This window comes from Poeciliopsis prolifica, unplaced genomic scaffold, assembly GCF_027474105.1.
Source record: "Poeciliopsis prolifica strain line A6 unplaced genomic scaffold, Auburn_PproV2 SCAFFOLD005, whole genome shotgun sequence".
Classification (NCBI taxonomy): Eukaryota; Metazoa; Chordata; class Actinopteri; order Cyprinodontiformes; family Poeciliidae; genus Poeciliopsis; species Poeciliopsis prolifica.
In genome coordinates this window covers 7,525,758-7,541,260 of record NW_026562380.1, presented here as the reverse complement: position 1 = coordinate 7,541,260, position 15,503 = coordinate 7,525,758, and the positions used below count along the sequence as shown (strand labels likewise).

Below are 15,503 nucleotides of genomic sequence, written 5' to 3'. Positions count from 1 at the left end.
AAAGTTGCTACATTCAGGAAAAATATTCAAGTGTTAGCACAAATGTTTAAAACAGAAATGAATAGCATGATCTGATTTTATTTAAAACCAATTAAAACGGTGTTGCCCTGAAAAGAGTGATGGGTGGCGGTCCTTTAGTTTTCACACCATACCTGTTGTTCATGGGCAGAAATATTTGCCAACAGCTGACTTTATAATTCTTGCAATTGAGGAAAAAGTAACAGTAGCAGGAGTTTTTCTTCTACCAACTGAGCAGCATTTAGCTAAAGAATTGCAACATTTTATGGAGGGACCATGCTTTGTTACATTTTACTTTGTAATTCCTTGAGAAAACTGAGGATTTGAAGCCCAAAGCCACACAGTATTTTCATTATTAAAATCATAACATTTTGTAGCCTTATTCTACCTTGATAGTGGAAACCAGTCAGTACTGAGTTTTTTTAAGGTTCCAGCTTTGGCCTTTATTTGATAGTGGTCAGACAGGAAAACAGGTTGTGAGGAGTGGTCATCAGGCAGGATCGTGACCTATGACGGCCACGTCAAGGACCGAGGCCTCCATATATGGATCACAGACTTTACCACTGTTACCGGTTGATGCTGAGTTTTAAGCATCAACTTTGATCTTCTTTCCCTCTGTAGAGATGGAGTAGGCACGCTTGGTCACTTATGTTAAAGCAAATGGCACCCATTTCATGCATTTAGGCATCTAGATGCAGCAAACAAGTTCAAACTAAGGAACAAACTGGAAAAATTTTAGGTTTTAGTGACAATGTGAAATGGTTCTTTTTTCCCATTTGTGCTGATTTGAACATTGTAACTACTGAATTTTTACTCACTACTATCCAACAAAGAATGCAAAAATATCCAGTATGTGGCAATAATTTTGGAGGAAAGTGGCTAGTTTATGAGAAAAGTGCAGGTAATTAATCAGTCAAAACCAAGTTTGGTAGAATATCAAGTGAATTTTTCTGAATTCCAACTCCTTTAGGATGTGGTGGAATGGGAGAGTTCAATCCTGAATGTTCATCCTAGAAATCTTTAGTAATTGTGTTATGTCAACATTGGCCAAAATCTCTCGAGAATATTTCTAACAGCTTGTTGAATCAATGCCACTTAAGGCAGTTCTAATGTTATAAAACCCACATATAGCAAGGTGGGCATAATAAAATGGCCAGTGAGTCCATAAATGGCCAATTACTGGAAAGTTACTAAATTCTTACCGGGACCAAAAAATAAAGTGAAATAGAGAACTTCAAATTCTTTACAAATGTGGTTTATTAAACCAATTTTTTTGTGTTTTGAATGCAACTCAGTCAAGTCACTATTACTCTATAAAACTATACACAGTCTTCAATAAATAATTATAGAACTCCTTACACTCATGTTGTCTTTCCTCTGGCTTTTGTAAATGTCCAAAGTTAAGAGTTTTACTATCATTCAGTGCCTTCAAAAATATTAAAGCCTTCACTGTTTTTATGAAAAAGCACTGGGTTCCCATCTCCAAACAAAAAAACATTTCTGATACTTCCTTCAAAACCCTTTGAAAACATCCCAGAGGTGACCACTGATACATTTCTGTAAAATTCAAACCCGCCAAAGTAAGCCACACCCCCAGAGTTTAAGGCTACATATCGCTCAAATGGGTCAACATTTTCAAACAGGATTTCTTCATTGTTGAGAAACACTTGAATAACAGTTCTGTTTAGATTTAAAGATATGTTATGCCATTTTCTACAGCAGAAATTGTGATTTTTTAAAGTTATTGGAAGGGTAAGTCTTTCTCCAAGATTCACTGCAATTTTCAGATTTCCTTCCTCAAGTCCAACTGCAAGGTAGTCGTCATCTTCCTGTTCGGCCATCCCTAGCCACACTATCAAACCGTCACTTGAACTGGCATAGACACTAAACGAAACCTGTGTGAATTTTAAGTTTCTTGTATTAAATCTCTTATCTTTGTATTTAATGTGAGAGTTTCCAACAAACCTGAATATGTCTGTGGACATTCTAGTGTCGCAATGTGTTCCTCCCCATCCTAAGAGACAAATGCATCTGTATGAGAGCACGGTAGATGGAGCACATACTGAGCCACGTCTGCAGTTGTTGTTTACACAGCTTACAGACTGGTTGCACAGAGATCCAGTCCACAATGATGGACATGTACATATGAATGACTCAGTCCCTGTAGCTTTACATTGACCTCCGTTATGACACACTTTGTATCCGCAGGCTGTGCCGTCCCAGTCCTCGATGTTTGCTCCACCAATAGCTCCTGTTTCTGTTAGCTCAAGATCTTGACCATTGATTATAAGTTCTCTCAGGGCACCAGTGAAGCTCATTGGTTCATGTTCAGTTGCTTCAGGAGAAACAAAGCTCAAAGTGGACACGCCTCCGACAAATATGTTAGTTGCAACATCGAGTGTAGACATCCCTTCAGTCCTGTTTTCTCTAACATCCTCGCTGTCCAGGCTGAGGAAGCCTTGGTGACCAGTTCGGCCAGCCTTCACCACATGCCATGTCCTGCCACGCAGGTCCACTTTCCGGATTGACTGCAGAACATGGGTGCCATCACCTAAATTGTATCTTAACTGGACAAATCCAGATGCCAAGGAAAGACAGAAGAAATCTCCTGAAAAAAAAAAAAAGAATTTATATTATTAGCTATCATTATTTATTTTTTGTGGTTTACAAAAGGGTTCAAAATATCTTATTTCTAGGTATGATTGTATAATTTTTCTTAGTAAAGCAAAAAAAAAAAAATGTTTAGCATTTGGCACTTATTGTGAATGTAGACGTTGCAAATGTTGACTTATAAAGAGCAGGATAATTTCTTGGTTGGCTAACAAACAGAAGAAAGTTAAGGTTAATACTAATGTTTAAAGTTTGGATAGTGTTTCTCGATGCAAGTATGTCAAAGTACTTAGCAGAATTTAATTTCAATTTGAGCAAAGGTAAGCTGAAAAAGATGAATATTTGATAAACCATAAAGAATGTTAATAACAAAAGACATAGATATAACATACTTAATGAACAGAATTAAGGAGCACATATTGAGCCATGTCTGCAGTTGAATGGGAAAAGTTGAATGGTTGAAATAGTACAAAGTATGCAGGAAGAAGGTGAGCTTAACTTTAGATTAAACGTCATCACCTGCTCTGGCACCAAGATGCTGTGCAGAATAGACAAGGATGCCATCAGGTGACAAAGGCTGGAACTGCAGTTCAACAACAGTCCTGTGCCGAATACTCATTGGAGGAAATGACATCCATGAAGACTGGTTAGTACTGAAGAATGGGTCAGTGATCCTCACAGCTGAATGGAAAAGACAAGGTAGAAGTTAAATTAAAAAAAAGTAAACCACAGAAGATATTTGCTTGATAAAATATAAACAACATGAAGTTCCTTGGAAGAAACTCATACTCCTTGTACTTTTTAAATTTATGTAACATTTTGCAGAAATTTGATTTGATAAATCAACTCAAAATACTTTTTTTTGCAAATAAAAATCTGAAATTCTGCCCTGAATTTGTAATTGCCCAGCTTTTAACAACTGGGTATTAAAAGCCCTTTTCAACCACTTACTCATTCAGGAGATGTCTCTACCAGCCTTGCACATTCTTTGACATATAATTTGGTACATTTTCTTTACAAAATAAGAGAATGAGCTTAAAAAAACTTCCATCCAATATTTTTCTCTATAACGTTGGATTATAGAGAAAAATATAATCTCTATATTTTTTTCCGAAAAAAAAAAAAACATCCCCACAACATTATGCTGCCACCACAAAGTTTCACTGTGAATTGTGTGTTCAGGATGATGTTATTTTTCCATCTTTTGAAAAAAAAACAGATTTGAGGACTAGAGTTAGCAGATTATCTGTGGATCTTTGCAGCTCCTCCAGAGTAAGCAGCTTGTTGGCTGTTTCTCTGATCAATGTTAACTTTGCAAAGCCTACTTTTTTCCCCTAAATGCTCAGGAGGGAAACTCTTTTTATTAAACGCATGACTTATGAAGGCAATTGGTTGCATCAGTGTGAAGGAGTCAAAATACAAATGGCTGATAATTTTTTGTATAAAAACTCTCCAATTAAGCACAACTTCTTGTTGTTTTTTCACATGAAGTCCCACAAAAAATATATTGCCATTTCAGATTGCAGTGTAAAGTACAAGGGCTATAAATACTTTTGCAGGATTAATATAAAAATAAATAAATAAATAAGGATTGATAGGTTCTGTGTTGCAACCTGTCTCACAGTGGAGTCCTGCAGTCCCCAAGGGGCACTGGCAGCTATATCCATTCGGCAGAGGGATGCAGGTGGAGCCGTAGGCACAGAGAGGAGGGGGACGGTGTTCAGGATCACACACAGACACGGTCTCGGTGCAGAGGGTTCCTTTCCATCCGGGCGGGCATTGGCAGCTGTACATGGGAACAGTCAAGCACATTGTAACACCTGTAAATTCTGCCATTCCCTTTACTTATATCCTGAATAGAAATATTACCACAACACCTTTGTTTTTGCTCCCATTTTGCTATGAGCTAAAGTCAAACATCCAGACCTTTTTCATAGACACAACAGATGTGTTTTTCCCAAGTACTGTTCACAAATCTGTCTAGGTCTGTGATGGTGAGCACTTTTCCTATGCCGAGATAATCCATGTGGCCTATCAAGATGCTGATTACACAGCATAATTACTGCACAGGTGTTCCTCAGGCTGGTCACAGTAAAAAGCCTCTGTGAATTGGGCAGTTTTGTCACATACCACAATGCCACAGATACCGCAAGTTTTCAGGGTACCTGTGACCTGGCATAAGCCAGCTCCAAAAACGTTTTAGAAAATTTGGCAGCAGCACATCCAAACGGGCTCACAAGCACAAACCATGTGTAACCACACCAGCACAGGACCTCCTCAGACAAGTTTGAGAGCAACATTTGAGAAAAATGGGTTTATTTCTCTGTATGAATTTGGATGTATGAGTTCAGCTCATGACAAAATGGGAGCAAAAACAAAAGTGTTGCATTTATACTTTTGTTCAGTATCATAAAAATCTAGTCATTACAAAATGGAATCACTACAAAATATAACCCAATGAATCCCAAAGTTTTCTAACTCACTAGACAGATGAACCAGAGTCCACACACGTCCCTGCATTCCCGCAGTGAACATGAACACAGGGGGTGACTCCACATTGACCCACACTACGCCCGAAGGCTGGATGCCCTGCAGGTTGCCCCAACGCTCGAAACTTCCCATCTCTCCTGGTCCGAAACTGAACATCAAAAATGCACCCTGTGGAAGGAGCCAATACAGATGTTAGAGAGACATTTTTTTTTAAGCAAGTGGGCATAAGTTAAGACCCAAAGTGTGATCCAAATACAGATGGGAACAGTATAAAGCACTTGCAATGGGCATACAGGTTAATTGTTACACCAACAAGGATTCAGGGAAAGGGGGGAAGAGGGGAAAAGTAATACAGGAAACAAAAACGTGTGTAACAACAGATACAGAAAACAATATATTGTTAACAATACCTTAAACCAGGGGTCGGCAATCCAACATGCTGAAAGAGCCATTTTGCAACAAAAAATCCCCAAAAAACAAATCTCTCTGGAGCCGCAAAAAATTAAAACCCCTATATAAGGTTTATAATGAAGACAAAACAGGCTTTAAGTGTTTATATTAGCTATATTAGCCAATTATCAAAATGACTAAGTGTATATATAATTAGCATTCATGATTAAATGATTGTCCTACTACAGTAACCATATTGAAACAAAAAATATATTTCCCACCCCAGTCTTTGTCCATTTTTTTTTGAAAAAGCACAATAAAGCCACTAGGGCAGCGCTCTGGAGCTGTGGCCCCTGCCTTAAACATGCACGATCTGGTATGTACAAAACAGATTCCACAATGGCATCGTTTAACAAACAAAAGTGAAGCCAAAATGGTGAGGTTTATGGCAAAATAATAAAGTTATTATAATAATAACACACATAGAAGTTAAAATAAATTATCAAATAGAATAAAACAAAATATATTGAATGAAATAGAGGAAAATAAATACAGGCAAAATACTATATGCGATTGAAAAAGGGGGGTAGTTTTATTATTAGTAGTAATATTAGCATGTTTGTAGTTATTAAATCCACCCACTTGCACCACAAGTCTACCTTTTAATTTCACGGTCCTTTAAGAGATCCTCTCCATCTGTTATCAAGCTTATCCATCTCCACGTTTGCTTTTTGCTATTACAATTCAATTTTAGCAAGATAATATTTGTTTTGGCCTGTACCTCCAGCGCTCAGAACCTTCTAAAAATAAAAAGGGCCAAACTTGACACTCACAGTCATCTGCCCATGCAGACTCTTTTCTCTCAGCTGCATTAGTCATTGGCATAAACAGGATGCCTGGGAAATGTCATGCTCATTCATGAATATTCATGGCATGATGCTGTCTGCTTGGCAGATTCAAGTGGTTGTTGTGATGCAAACACACAACGTCAAAAAACAAAATGGAAAATTAACGGGGAAGATTTGAAAAGACGGTGTGCCTCGATTTAGCTGCATACCTGTTCGTTCAACCAAGAAACTCAGAGCTAGGTTTAGTGGTTCAGTTACATGCTGCATGTTCTTTCAAAGGCTGTAAATAATTTGCATTGTGGCACAACATAACCCAGATTCAAAACAGAACATTTCCCTAACTTAATCTCTACTCAGGTTTTATGTGACAGACCAACACTAATCATTGCATAAATGTGAAGTGGATGTGTAGGATGCATCATTTTAACATTTTTGTCTAATAATTTGTGGAATGGAGATGAAATGGAAAACGAAAGAAAGCTATTTTTGGAAAAAAATCAAACCAAGTCCTATTTACAATTTGTCACAAACCACAAAAGGGACACAGCAAACATGTGGGAGAAGGTGCACTAATCAGAGGAGACCATCTATGTAAGTTGGAAAACTAACATTACATCACTGTGAACACACTATCCTCATGCAAAAACTTGTTAGCATGAGGCAGTTTTATACTGTGGGAATGTCTTTTAGAGGGGCCACAGAAGCCGGTTAGAATTGATGTGTGGAGATAAAATAAATGCACAAACATTTTTAATTTCTAGATGTAACACTGTCCGAAAGTGCGGTGCAGTTGCAATTGCATTGAAAAGTGGGTCAAATGGAGGATGCATGGCATAATTTTTATATTTCCTTGGAAACATTTTGAATTATATATATCTTTTTCCATCAACCGCAAAATCCATTTGTAGTTGCAGTGTGACAAAATGTCAAAATCTTCAAGCAGTACGAATACTTTTGCAAGTGACTGTATTTAGAATCGACAATAGAAATGTGAGGGCAATCATTTCTGTTTTTGTTTATTTGATCAGCAGTCTAAACAGAGGGACTTTCTATTCCCTGCTGCGGTAGCCACACAGTCTGCTCTTTCATTTTCCAGCAGCGGAGTGTGGATCTGTTGATAACCGGGACTGAAGTGCATTATCAGTGTGTTCACTGCCAGCCATCATGATTAGGGCTTGAGGAAGGTCACACAGATCTGATTAGACGCTCATGAGTTCTCATTACATCCTGAGTAGAAAGGTTACGGTTCCACCGGTGTGGCCCTGCTCAGGTAGCGCTTTCCAGCAGGCGATAGTGACACAGTTAACACAGCAGGAAAAGGACAATGTCTTACTTTGGTTGATTTGATTTTTGCCTTATCTGGAGAACAGAGAAATGAGTTCTAGATGATAAAAAAAAGAAAACATACAGAGCACTCTGGTCCCTTATGACTAAAAAGCTTTTGTTCCACTCAAATTGATCAGCCGTGACTTTTTTATAATGACAAGCTTCATTGCTGTGGTGCAGCGATTGCCAAATAGGGTTATGGTGCTATTCATAGCAGTTATCATCATTACAGTAGTGGCATTTTTTGCTGCACAGCACTTCACATTAGTAGGCAAAATGAATACCCTCCAAAATCAGTTCTCACAGAGGGTCACGAGGGAAGGAGCACAAATGACGCTGGTGTTGACAAAAGATTATTTGGATAGTGCCCTTGTTCAAGTGACTTATCAGCAGTGGAATGAATTTACACACAACACACTGTACAGGGTGTGAAGCAATTACAGAGTGCAGATACAATCAACCTCAAAGCTCTGTTCTGGCCTGTAATTCCCTTTTCATTACAGACCTTCCCTCTGCTTGCACAAAGACAAAGATCCTGGGAGAAAGTCCAAGCCCCAGTGCTCCCGCTGCAGATAGCAGCTTTTGGGCTGTAATAAAGCCATTGAAGTCTTACCTTGAAAGCCTTGACGGAATCTGGAGCCAAGTGGCAGCAGTTCAGGGGTGAACTCATTATATCCACCTACAAAGAGCTGGTTGAAAACATTGAGGCCCACCAGAGGTCCAGGGGAATATCCTGTTCTGTTCCGCTGCCCATCAACCTGAGGAAGACGTAGAGTGAAACATCAATATTCACGCTGAAGCCTCGCATCTGTAGGCGTCAGGAGTAGGAGGACAATTTCACAATCTGCTGAACCTGACGAAACGTGCAATCTCAGATTTATCGCTCAGTCCATGTCCACTTAATAGTCACCCTCCCAGGTTTTTGCCTCTAAACAGGCTTTTATAGGACACTGAGCCACCAATGCTCTCAAATCTTGTTTTAGACAAAAAAGAAAATGACTATATGAGAATATTTCAGTTTATGTGCTCTTGTCATGTTTCAAGTTTAACAAAAAGCAGTAATGAGCTAAGCATTCACAGCATGAAGTCATATAGTAAGGCTTTTACATTTTATTAAGTATGGTTTATATTTGACCACAGCTGCCACGAGAAACTGGCAGGGGACTGGAATCAAACAGTGTTCAGTCTGAAACTTGAAAATCTCTCAAAATGACCACTGAATGCACAAAACGTAACTTCTATGAAATACTACTTTGGAGTGATAGTTATTATCGAGGAACGAAAAATAAAGATTAAATATTTTTAGTATTAGTCTGCGTTTCAAAATTAAGTCAGACGAAGACTTGAGATGTGAGAGACTAATTAAAGGTAAACCTACAATGACGTAACGAGACCTGAAACATTTGCATTTTATTGTTTTCAATTGTCAAAAACTTTTACAAATATGTTTTTTTGCTAAAAAGAAAATGATCTACTAAGACAGACAATGAACAAACCACTGTAAAAATGAAAGAAATACACAAAACTGTAACAAAGCATTAAATTACCTTCAGCCACCCTGTTCTTTTGGACCTTCCAAAGATAACAGTGTGGATGCTGATGTTACAGTTGAGTTGATTGCTGACTATGGTTGCTACTCCTGACCCGAGGTTAAATCTATGAACCACTCTGCCGCTTCGTAGTCCTAAAACAAGGAAGTCATCCCCATCATTGCCTGAAAATATGTGGATATGGAGGTCATCATTAGTAGTGATCGAAAATATAAAGTAAACATCCTAACTTAGACATAAGGACATACTGCATTCTTCATATGATCACTGGTAATGGTAAAAATGTGTATAAAACCTAGAAATAAAGTATTACTTCTAATTTCAGACAGAATTTTATTTATTATTTTGATGAATTTAGGTCCTTGTTTGTCACTGTTCCAGTTGTTTTAAATGTAAATTATTGCTCAGACTGTGGATAATGGCCATTTTTTGAGAAAACTTTCTTGAAGCCATTTTATGTCTTAAGACACATCTTTCCTATTTGAATGGCTCTGCTGATTTAATTAAAAATAATTACCTCTTAATAGTTGTTTTTCTTACCAAATAATGTATTCACATTAGAAGTTAGATTTTCCAAAACTTTCAGCATGGATGCCAATAAATACGGTGGCACTGGCTCCACGTTATTGCTTTTTAAAGTGTGTGTGCTGCTTGAGCCCACATCAAATAATTAGTGCTACTACATTCCTTGATGGTGCTGACAAAAGATGTCACTTCATTAGAGCAGTTATCCTGTGAAATGTTCACATTTAATCTATTCTTATGTTGTTCTTTTGTTCCAAGCACACAGTCACAGCACACTCTCTTCACAAGTGTTTCATTATCCGCATTGCTTTTGTGTTCTTCTGCCTCCACCTTGATGAACTGATCTCTCAAGAGAAAACAAGTGCAGAGGTCTGTAAGATACCATTTTTTCATCCTTCTTTTTTATTTTAGATGAAATATGCTGCTGACAACGGCGCAGCAGTTACCTGCAACCAAATTTGACCCCACGGAGGAAAAAATACTAATTTATTGTGAGAGCTGCCAACAGCCCCTTGCTTCAAAGCGTGTCTGAAGTTATTAATTTTAAAACTTTCAGGATGATTGGTTTACATGTTCGGTTTATGTGAGCCGCAACAACTTTGCTGCACGCAAGTCAGAAAGAATAAAATATTAGCTGGAAATCCAATGATTTTTGTAATGTGAAAATGGTCTTCACAATCAGGAAAAAAAAACCCTTAAGGATGAAGTGTCTTTGTTAGGGGAGAGGAGACGTAAAGTGCCTTACTTAGTACATTATCATACACTGGAGATAAACAAAATGGCTTATGTAGCCTAAAAACGGATCAGTTTTCTGTCTTCACTTGCTGGCTGGATTCCTTTTAAACTCCTCTGTGGGTGACAGGGTTCAGCTCACCTTGTCCCTTTTGTCCAGCAAACAGAATCAGGTTGTCTCTGACAGCAGATGAATTATTTGCGAGCGTGAACCTCAACTTGAACTCGTAGAAGAAACTGAGGCTGGGGATGGAGGTGTAGGCCACAAACGATGTGTAGCCAAACTCATCAGTTCCACTGAATCTGGCACGAGTTATATTGATGGCTGAAAAGAAGAGAGGGAGAAGAAAAAAAAAATCTCACCAGCAGCTGTGAGGTCTTCTCTGCTCGAGTCGTAATTTAGCAAGAGGTCTGATTCATCATCTGCTTCCTGGTTTACCAAAAGATGGCACTATTGCCCCATATTACAGATCATGGCTTAAAGAAACATGAATTTTCTTTTCTGATGCTATTAGATGATGACCTGTTTTCAAATACTACCACCTCCTCACTCCTATTCTATTTTCATCAGTGGCTGTTTAGAAGAGATTCTGGCATACAGGCTTTACTTTAAGTGCGATGTTCACAAGGGCAGCACAATAATCCAGATGATTTTCAATTACAATCTTCAATTTACACATTCAGAATGCATGGTTGATTCAGTAATGTTCCCCGCTGCCTTTTATCTGAGCAACCCATCTACTTGATTTTACACATGGGACTCAGTGTAAATTTGCTGCCATGTTTAGGTTTTTGTTCATCAATTTTTCTTTACATCACTGAGGGTCCAGACTAAAGAAAAAACAAAAAAACAAAAACTACAAGAAATAAAACTGTTCCTTCTTCTCTGTGCGGAAGCTCCTTGCATGTTCTTCTGCAGCCTCAGGCGATGGCTAAGAGTGCTTCAGAGCACCCTCTGCGACTGCCCTCGGCTCAGTTTGGCTACTAAATTATTAATAAAGCTGCAAATGCTCCGGTTATTGTCTGCTAGAGCAGTTTGCCTCAGTGAATTGTCATTACGCTTCTTTATCTGCAAACTGGGCTGTATTTAATTAGATCACACACATATGCTGATGTATATCTCTGCCATTAAGTTCTTTGCACTCATGACATCAGAATAATAACACAACATCAACACCCTAAGGTTAGCTAAATAAACAGTTTTTTAATTTTTTTATTGGATTTATACAACCCAAAATGAATTTCTAATCAGACCTGATTTTGGTTTTAAGGTGACAGCATTTAGACGTAATTGCTTTTCTGAAGTAAAATGATTGATGTGCGACAAATAGCTTATGTAAATGAAAAGGAAAAACAGCTCCTCCTGAACTACTAATAGTTGGAAATCCTTGTCATTCAAAATTGTTCAAAATTATTTTACAAAGACTTCCATAAATCTTGATCTTGTTTGATTTGTTCTGACAATTTAAATTAAAATAATTCAAATACTCTATCTACAGAGGATTTAAAAAAACTAACAGGTTTCAGATACATAACACTGGTCATTTTTGAAGTCCTTGGAGCATCTCAGTGTTTTTTTAAGTCTGCACTGTATTTAAGTCTGTCATCCATCCGTTTTCCTATGAACTCAGAGATTTTCCTATCTCTACTGAAGAAAAGCAGAACCACAGCATGATGCTGCCTTTACTATGTTTCATGGGATGGATAGTGTGTTCAGTGTTTTTCTCCACAATAAGAGTTTTGCATTCAGGCCAAGTAAGCTAAATCATTTAACTGGAGGAGTTTCTCCAATATATTTGTTGTCCCCCCACATAAGTCGTAGCAAATAAAATATTTTCTGGGTTCTTTCACCATTTCAACAATCGTCCCACTCTTTCTCAATGGGTAAATTTGTACTATTCTGTAGCTAAAGGATAGAATGATAGCATGAGGCTAGTTGTAATTTATGAAAAATTACAACTATGGATTTTCATGTTGACAGATTCTTCCATCTGAGCTGTTGATCTCTGCAGTTCCTCTAGCTCTACTGTGATCATTCCATGATTATCACTTTAGGTGGATGTCTGTGTAGATGTAGATTTGTAGTTGTGCCATCATTTTTCTTTTATCTATTGTCCTCTATGAAATGTTTGGTTAATTTCTCCTTGTCTTGTCTCCTGTGCTACCTGGTCTCTATATTGCCGCTTGTTTACTAATGTTGTCTAACAAATGTCTAAGGCTTTCACAGAACAATTGAATTTGCATTAAGATTAAATGAAAGTGAATGGTCTTTGTTTATTAATCAGGGGACTACTGAAAGCAATATAACTGAATTTTTTTGGGCAATATCAGACTGAAGGAGGTGAAAAATTACACAAAATAGAAATAAACATTAAAAAAAATACTTAGCATTTCACAACCTATCACATTGAAGCTATGCACTGTCATGATACACTCACAAATTTCAAAGTATGAAAAAAATCAAGAGGTATGGCCTCTGACTCTTAATTTCACATGTATTAGGAGGGAATCAGGATGCATCACAAAATGACTCATAAGATGTAACTTCTGGCAGCAGATGTAAACTGCTCCATCCAGTCAAACCGTATTAAATATTATTTCCACTTTTCTGTGTATTTGTGTCATATACTCCAAATCGGCAGAAGCTGCAGAAGTAAAACAAAATGACATGCAGCTCCAGATTGTCAAATGAGTTCTGACATAGAACTGCTTGCACACAATGTGCATCTTTTTTTTCTTTTCCCCCATAAAAAGGTAAATCTACTCATGCTTTCTAAAAACAACCCTGAATAAAAAACTATTTTTCATATAATAAAAGGTTAAAGAAAACAACATAATAAATCAATACTAATCAGAGATGCTGATGCTTCCAAAACTTGAACCAAACTGGAGCGTTTGTTAATGTAGTGTATAAAATAAACAACCTTAGCCACCCTTGGGTAGAATACGTAATTTGTTGATCTAAGAGGTATAAGAGGTGAAGCACTGCTATCCCTGGAAGCAAAATTACCATAACATATTAGCACTTTTCAATGCTAATGCACAGCAGTTGTATTTAATGTTGTGGGCATGATTCAGAACATCACACACCTGAATTGACTTGAACTCCTTAAAGGGAAGAAGCAGTAATTCTGAATTATCAGCTTATAATAACTCCAGAGGTGATAAATCCTTTCTGTGGCAACACCAAGCAAACATTGACTCCTTGAAATAACTGATGGAGAATTTGAAAATGAAGCTATCAAAGGGGTACAAATAAGGTTATAAAATATATCAAAGTGCTTTGGGCAACAATTCTCAGTTCTTTGAAATATCATGAAGAAAAGGCAGTTGAAGTAAAATGAAAATCCAGAAAAGATCTGCAAGAGCAGCACGACTCCCAGGCAAACCTCCATTTCCACCAAGAAAAACATGAAATAAAACTCTACTTATAATGTTTTGGATTGTGATTGAACAGCCAGGGTTCATATTATCAACATTATCTATGATTTCATTATGAAATCTACATTATACAAAAGAAAATTGAAAATTAGAGCTGCAAACAGAAGAAAATTAATTGAGCTCATAAAGTCTTAAAAGACAGAAACACACCTGTTAAAAAAAATAATGTCTCATCCAATGAAAAGCTCATTTTTCGTGTTCTTTTTGCTTTAACAGACCCAAAATTTGACAAAATATGTAATTGAACAAAGCATTTTAATAAGATAATATTTAAAAAAAATGTGTGACAACCTTGAAGAATGTTTTTGCTATTTAACAGCTAACTGGTTGTTGTGTGAGTGTGGGTGTGTGTTTGTTGCAATATGTCAAATCCAGAAGATTATTTACTTGCATTTGCTTTTTTCTGCTTTGTTGATTTATTTCTGCTCAACTGGAAACATTTGATATTGAAAACAGATTAACTTTTTGGCTTGTAATTAGTAAACCAGACAAATATTCAGTTTTAGTGATGCAAAACTGTGAAAACTTTTAAGAGAGATCTGTATACCATACTGCAAAAGTACTGATATCTCTTGATTTTCACATTGCAATAGCTAACTCCTGTGTAGTTAAGTGGGATTTTATATAATAGACCGACATGAAGAGTTCAAGCATGTCCACTGATAATGTGGCCACTGCAATGTTTCATAGGAGGAGGATGTGTTCAGAATCGCCTGTAGTGCTAAATCCCCACCTCTTCTGTTGGCTAAAAGATTCAAATGCCAAACAACCCAGACAACCTGCTCAACTTCTTGTATGCTGTGTTCTCTGCATAGCTAATGGCAAACTACCTCCTGGACTTCTCATGACTTTCTTTCCAATGACCTTCACATCAGATATGTTGTGTGAATGGCTGATAATTCTCCCCACGTGAGAAGTGAATCTCTGCAGATCCCCAGAAGTTGCCATTATTGTTTTAGCTGCCTCTTAGATCAGTCCTCTCCCTCAGTTTCAGTGGACATGCATGTTTTGGTTGATTTGTGAGTTGTGCTATACTTGTTTGGATTTTGTTTAGGAGTGTCAAAGTAAAAGGGTCTGAATACAGTGGACACAACAATTTTTAGATTTACTGGTAAAAAATGTGGACTTTTTTCAATTCCAATTAAAAGCAATATGAATAAGAATTTAAATACTTTTGTATAGGACTCAATATTAAGATATGTGTACATTTAATACAGAGTACAAATAGAACTCGTAATTCTGATACTGAATATTTTCTAAATGTCTGATTTATGCTTTTGAGGCTTTCCACCTTCAAGTCCTTGCCTCTCATTTTCCTATCTTGCTCATTTGTAGTTTCTCGTGTAACTAATGGCTGCATATAAGAAGAAAACAATAAAAATACTACTTGTGAAGAAAAGACTTGCAGCTGTATCAAATGTCCTGGCAGATGAACAGTGTAAGCTCTCTTCTCCAACAGGAGAGAAGAAGAAAAAAAAAAAAAAGACAGCTAGGCTCCCATGTAATTACTGTTGCTATTTTGCAAAGGCACCACACAAAAAGTAGTGCAAAGTTCCAAGAACAAAAGAGCCCC

General features: G+C 37.3%; 1 protein-coding gene across 1 annotated transcript in view; it reads right to left on the bottom strand.

The window, feature by feature from the left end:
* Positions 1 to 1,100: 1,100 nt before the first annotated feature.
* Positions 1,101 to 15,503, bottom strand: part of eys (eyes shut homolog) — a 157,122-nt gene continuing 142,719 nt past the window's right edge. Inside the window, exons 44-50 of the mRNA XM_055029441.1 lie at positions 10,632 to 10,814; positions 9,230 to 9,396; positions 8,296 to 8,440; positions 5,112 to 5,286; positions 4,242 to 4,414; positions 3,148 to 3,309; positions 1,101 to 2,626 (exon numbers count right to left, since the gene is read on the bottom strand). Coding sequence (XP_054885416.1) covers positions 1,434 to 2,626; positions 3,148 to 3,309; positions 4,242 to 4,414; positions 5,112 to 5,286; positions 8,296 to 8,440; positions 9,230 to 9,396; positions 10,632 to 10,814 — 2,198 coding nt within the window. The 3' untranslated portion in view covers positions 1,101 to 1,433. The remainder of the gene's footprint in view (positions 2,627 to 3,147; positions 3,310 to 4,241; positions 4,415 to 5,111; positions 5,287 to 8,295; positions 8,441 to 9,229; positions 9,397 to 10,631; positions 10,815 to 15,503) is intronic.